We start from the raw sequence: 6888 nt of genomic DNA on the forward strand, positions 1-6888 counted from the left end.
CTATCATGTTTTCTTCTGTAGATCCTGTGGTCTGCTTTCCAGGGGACTAAGACAGCTTAGAGCTGCGTGCCAATTTCTAGCTGGGTCTGGGCCCTCTGGGGAAGCTGCCTGAGACGGGCTTTTGAAGTGATAGGAGCCTTGAACTTAGTTAAGCAGCTTGGCACCCAGAGCAATATCAAAACTGGGCTTTTGATTATGCATAGTATCCTGATGCATACAACTTCCTCATGCTCTACCCTCTCTCTCAAATACTCCCAAACTATATTACTCTGAGTTTTATTAAAAGCTCAGGATGTTTTAGCATTTGATTCATTAATATAATTGTATTAGAAAGAGCAGGAGATGATGAAGTTTAAAAAGGTGAATTTATGGGGCACCTGAATGGCTCAGTTGGTTGAGCGTCCGACTTCAGCTCAGGTCATGATCTCACAGTTTGTGGGCTCGAGCCCCGCGTTGGGCTCTGTGCTGATGGCTCGGGGCCTGGAGCCTGCTTCGGATTCTGTGTTTCCCTCTCTCTCTGCTCCTTCCCTGCTCACACTGTTTCTCTCTCAAAAATGTAAAAAAGATTAAAATTTTTTTTTTAATAAAAAAAAGTAAAAAGGTGAATTTATGATCAGAAGTTTGGCCTTCTAGCTTTTTCATTATGGAATTAAATTGCTGATATTACCTCTATTTACAATATGCTACTTAATAAACACTGATGGTAAATTTTATGTCTTCTGACCCTTGTTTTTATGAATGATGCAAGAGAATGTATCAAGAGTTCGATTAAATTTGTTGGAAGAATGTTTGTTAATTATGGCACTATAAAAAAGAACCAATTTCCTTTGAGGATCAAGGGAAAAAAAGCCCACTCACATTTATAGACTATGAGGGGCACACTGCTCATGAGATATTTATATATAACTTTGCAGAAATGGATGTTTTTAAGTTCTGAAACTGTATAGCACATAATTGCCTATAATCCCTAGGCTGATATTTTACCGTGATGTTTCTTTTTTTCTCATTCTAATAAAATATTAACATGGTAAGCTAATTTGTTTTCTGTCAAAAACAAGTTGTAATAACTTTTCTTCATTTGATAACCTGTCATTTAACTTGGTAGCACTAGTCTAAAATTATGTTCTATTCTTCCCTCTTTTCATCTCCACTCTTGCTTTCTGGTTACTCATTCTAGCATTACAAGACCAAGTCAAGCTACAAGGCTTTTGCAGCAATCCCTACAAACACATTGCTTTTGGAACAGAAGGTCAGTGTTGGTTCAAAAGCAGAGGGAATTTTATGTTTCTAGTGTCAGTTTTGTTATATGTTCTAAAAATGTCTGTTTTAAAGTTCTGCTTTTACTAAAATTTGCTCTTAGTTTAGGGTGACATGATGAAAGCATCTTGGTGAATAGAATTTGACACATCATTGCTTTATCACCAGCCGCTAAATATGAGCCTAGAATTTATCACTGGAGGCTAAATATGAGCCCAGAATTGTCCAGTTCATTGTAAAGCAGTCATGAAAACCTGATGCAGATTTTGATACATCCCTGTCCTTTGGAATTTTAAGTGATTGTTGTATTTAAGAGCTTCCACCTCTTTTCACATTGATCAAAAGAGTGGAGGTAAAATGGGGTTACATGTGGGCGACTTGGTCAAGACTTGGTCACTAGTAGTGGCTTCCATAGGGTGGAAATGTATTAGCTGAGTATCCAACGTAACGGCTTTGATCCTGGCATGGGCTAAACCTCTTTGTCCATTCTCACCAGCCATTGGTCCTCCTTCCATGAACGGGAGGGAGGATTGAGATCACTTCTAGTGACCCAGCTGCTTTCACATGCCTTTAGGGCATTTTTGCTTTGCTATTAAAAGTCACTAATTATAAAATTACAGGCTCCTGCTTCAGTAGGTAAATTAAATTAAAGCCTCTTGTTTAATAAGCACATTACATATGCTCAAATGAAAGCCACATGGAGGATTATATCAGAATGGAAGTGAAATCAATTACCAAGTGTATGAAATTATTCATTCCATGTTATTTTTATGATATTTATTTAAGCAATTTACCTCTCAGTGCATTAAGCCTATTTTCTTCGGTGTAATTATAGTATTTCAAATACTGTTATTATCATTTGTCAAAATGTTAATGCCTGCCAACCAGGTGGTATTTTGACCACTGATTTATGAATATACTTTCTTGTTATGTCAGTATGATCTGGGAAATAAAATCTTTGCATGATCTCTTGTCTAAAATGTAGTAACTGTTAGTGGGAGATGCTTTGTAGCGTATAGGTGGGCATTGGTGGGCAGCACCTCTGCTGTCATATATCTCTGAGAGCTAATTCCCAATTATCCACGTGTGGCCCAGAGTCTATGCTCTATATGTCTGAATGCTTTCAACTAGGGGGTTGAGGAGTTGCTGGGCTGCAGAGATCTGCAACGTTTTCTCCAGCTTCTCTTCTGAATCTCTACCTTTCTTAGCTCATGAAAAGATGAGATGGGCCTAAGACAGTGACTTTAGGAGGCTCAGAAGGATGCAGGAGGTGATACTTTTGCCAGTTGTCCCTTATCCTATTGTCTTGGGTTGTCACATTGAGTCATAGTGGCAATATTTTCTCACCGCAGACCCTCTGCCCATTTTAGATGGACAGTTTCTGAAATCTGGTCACAGTGTCTCCCTCCACAGAAATGGGAGAAACTCTCTTCCCAGCAGCTGGCCAGGCAAAGAGAATAGACACCTGTCGGTGTCCCTCCATCATACTTGTCTTACCTACCCTAGCACATTCTCCCGTACCTGTGTGCTACCACTGTATCCATTTTCTGTTTAGAGAAATAACAGTTACTTCTTCTTGGAAGACTTTTGTAAGATAAGGCTGGATATCATTATTGGTTCCAGAATCTCTGTCTACCAGCTCTCTTTTCTTCCAATTAAATGGATTTTAGAGGTTATAACCTATTAGTTGGTTATTAAAAATGAAAAACCATTAGTTTAACTTCCAATTGCATCACAAACCCATTCCATAAATGTGTACTGTGGCATCACTTTGTATTGAGCCTGATGCAGTTTCATATAGGAGAGGTTTTGTGTTTTATTTATGTATGTATTTATGTTTAAGGATATTGTCTACATAATTTATTCTTTTTAATGAAACAGAACTGCAATACCATTTTAAAATAGAAGTCTATGTTTCATAATATTTTTCTTCATTTATTTTTAAGTCAAAATTTATTTATTTATTTAATTTTTTATTTTTATAGTTTATTGTCAAATTGGCTAATATACAGTGTGTAAAGTGTGCTCCTGGTTTTGGGGGTAGATTCCTGGGGTTCATCGCTTACAAACAACACCCAATGCTCATCCTAACAAGTGCCCTCCTCAAGGTCCATCACCCGTTTCTCCCTCTCCCCCACCCTCACTCCCCAAAAGACCTACTCTTTTAGGAAGCATATTTTTATTTTTTATTTTTTAGCACAACAGAATATAAATGTCATGATGTCTAATTAAAAATAGTGTTTTTCTAGGGAGAATTGAAACACTAGTGTAGAAACACTAGTGTGGGTAATTGTCTTTTGGCTAAGATAAGTTGGTTTTGGACCATAAATACTTGAATTGTTCAAAGGTCATGAAACTTGGCATATGTCTGTTTTTTCTTTAGAGCCTTTGTATAATTTAATTTATTTATTGTTGGCTTTTCCATGACGTGTGTTCCTTAATGAGGAATTTTAATTTGTAAGAATTTTTAAATAACAAAAGTCTTATCTTTATATTTTATCAGCATTTATTTCCATTTTCACTAATATTTCTTGAATGATATTATGGTGCTCCTTTCATGTTCTGTAGCTTTAAGAAAAAAAAAATCTGGGGGTCACCTGGGTGGCTTAGTCGGTTAAGCATCCAGCTTCAGCCTAAGTCATGATCTCCTTTTGAGTTCCAGCTCCACATCCGGTTCTGTGCTGACTGCTCAGAACCTGGAGCCTGTTTGAGAGTCTGTGTCTCCCTTTCTCTCTCTGCCCCTCCCCCACTCACACTCTGTCTCTCTCAAAAATAGACATTAAAAAAATTAAAAAAAAAATAAATCTGATAATGTAGGTCTTTTTATCCATCTGTTTATATAATAGAACTCTTTCTATGCAGTTAAAATCAAAGGGACTTATTTCTGAATTGAGTAGGAAAATTAAGACTATACTTAGCAGAAACTCATCTATTTTGGGAAAGATTAACACTTTGGAATATTTTCTGAGATCCCTTTACTATCACACAGAGTACCACAAAAGGAAGGGTGCTGCAGTCCCATTATAGTATTCTGTTAGGATTTACGCGGTGGAATGCCTTAAACATAGAGCCAATGTATTTAATTCAGTTTAACAATTATTCTCTCCCCTAACCAGATTAAACTCATGGTTAATATTTTATACCACATTTTGTTTCATAGTATATGGTATGATTAATGAGGAATCAGAATCACTTTAAAAAATAATGCTATCTTTTTAAAACGCAAGGTTTTCTCCACATTGAAATACAGGCATCCCTTTCAATCAGATATTAAATTTTCATGGAATCACTGGATTGGTTTCAGCTTTAATCACTCCTAGACGAAACCCATAATTTTCAAAAGAGTACATTTTGTTGGCAGCAGACCTGAGGTTTCTGGTATTTCTGTTTTGTAATTTATTGTCTGCATCAAAACTTAAATTTATAGCTTATTCTGTATTCTATCATTTTTCTCCTCGTGAACATTTAGGAAGAAAGCATTTTTAGCTTAACTAAGGCTTTATAAGAAGAGATAAATGTAAGACATATTTTAACGTGTTAGCTTCAGAGTCTCTGGCTTCATCTCCTGCCAATAATCATCTCCTCCAAGACTGAGATAAGGATGAAATACAAGTGATTACAAAGCAGGAACAAAGTAATCAGATCAGCTTACATTTGTGACTGTCCATGAACCTTATTATGATATATTCAACAATATAATAGAGGAAACAACTTTATACACTACTATTTCGTCTTGTTATGTGTACTATTGTTCTGTTCAGAGAGTGTCAAAGGTCTTTCTCTTATTGACTAATTTTTCTTCTCATCTGAGCCTGATAGCAATAGGTAAAAAGTTAAAATTAAACTGAAGGACTCATGTTAGTATTCTAATTAATGGCTTTTTATTTTTATTCTGAAAATATATTAAGAAAAGGAAAGATGAAGAAAGGAGTATTTCCACAAAATAAAATAGTATGCATCTTTATTGTTTCACAAGTGATTAATATTTTTCCAGGAAAGCACTGTTTTTTTTTTTTTTTTTTTTTTTTTTAGAGCAGTTGAAGTTCGTTCCTTTCTGCACAAGTATTCCTCAGGATAAAATCAAGGTTAGAGTTAGGTACAATTTTCCAACAAATAGCATTACTATCTGCCAATTTCAAGACACATTTAATTCATAAGCTGTGTGAGTTTGAAAGAAGAATGATAGGGTAGCTCAATTTTATAAATAGCACATATAAATTGTAGGGTTAATTATTTAAATAAAAGTTAAGGTATAAAAATAATTTTATTTTTCCTGGTAGAAGGAAGTTAAAGAGAGCCATTTTGAAGACGATTGTAAAAACTGTGCTATAAAAATGGAAAGGTAAAGATTTGAGATGTCTTGTCAGTTTTCAAACCAATTTATTCTAAATTGCCAGCTTAAATTTTTTAAACATGAGTTGGTAAACTTTAATCTGATTAAGCATACGTCTTTGGGTGAGAATATTTTAAGGTCTCTGAATGTCTCAAAAATTTAACAAAATCTGGTTGCTAGCTTAGCATATGGCCTATACTAGAGAGACATCTCTTACTTGATGGAAAAGTGCCCAGGACTCACAACTATTCCAGTTGGTTCTCCTCAGGCAGTTGTATACCATGCACATATCTCTTTTAAGGCACTTGCCAAACCATAATTATGCATGTTGGTGGTTTTTTTTCCCCCACTACGAACTATTTGAGAAAATATAGTAGTTTTTTGTTAAATGTTCATTGAATGAATTACTTTGGTTTGCAACTGGGTAGGTCTCTAAAATTTCCAATTTTATTTCATAGGATTATAAGGCAAATTTTTGCTCAGAGGATTATAAAAATCAAGGAGCTTAGTATTTGATAACTGAGACAATGATAATTAAAAATCTTTCTTTAGGGTGGAATAAGCTTCATAAATTCTACTTCCATGGAAAAACTATAAAGAACCTTTTTCTATAAGGGAATTGAATTGATTTTAGATTTGATAACTTTTAACAATTAGAAATACAATCACAATACTTGCCATATTGAATATTCTAGTGAATCTGGCACTCAGCTAAATACTTTACTGTCCTCACAACTCTGTGAAGATTTTGATGTTCAAAGATACCAAGTAAATTCCCCAAAGCAGCAGAGCTTGTAAGTTACTGAATTGGACTTTATGTGATTATCTCCCAGCCTTTCCCTGTTCACCAGGCAACAGTGACAGTGACCGGCTGAAGTGAAATATTGACCAAGAAACGATGATTTTGGATTTCTGTCTACAATACTTTCTTTTATTACTTGCTAAAATATATTTAAATCCTCATCCAATTAGAAACCAAATCTTCTTTGTTTTTTAATGAGGGACAATTAAAGAGACTTGGAAATTACTTAGCTCTGAGACTTGAGTAAGGGAGGTTTACAAACTAGCTCAATCCCTTGAGTTACTGAAAGAGATGAAGCACATTCCAGTGAAAGAGGTTTGGGCTGGAAACAGGCACACCTTTCTGATGTCCTTAATTAAATGAAGGAAAAGTATGAATTCTTCTGCCTCTGAGCCTAGATGAATGGGTTTTTATTATTTATTTATTTATTTATTTTTAATTTTTTTTTTCCAACGTTTATTTATTTTTGGGACAGAGAGACAGAGCATGAACAGGG

At 35.1% G+C, this 6888-nt stretch overlaps 1 protein-coding gene across 3 annotated transcripts in view; it reads left to right on the plus strand.

The window, feature by feature from the left end:
• Nucleotides 1-6888, plus strand: part of MLIP (muscular LMNA interacting protein) — a 252167-nt gene that overhangs the window by 148730 nt on the left and 96549 nt on the right. For all 3 annotated transcript variants that reach the window (XM_040473782.1, XM_040473783.1, XM_040473785.1), the window contains exon 5: nt 1178-1249. In XM_040473782.1, coding sequence (XP_040329716.1) covers nt 1178-1249 — 72 coding nt within the window. The remainder of the gene's footprint in view (nt 1-1177; nt 1250-6888) is intronic.

This window comes from Herpailurus yagouaroundi, unplaced genomic scaffold (assembly GCF_014898765.1).
Source record: "Herpailurus yagouaroundi ecotype Mexico unplaced genomic scaffold, PumYag 139, whole genome shotgun sequence".
NCBI classification, from domain to species: domain Eukaryota; kingdom Metazoa; phylum Chordata; class Mammalia; order Carnivora; family Felidae; genus Herpailurus; species Herpailurus yagouaroundi.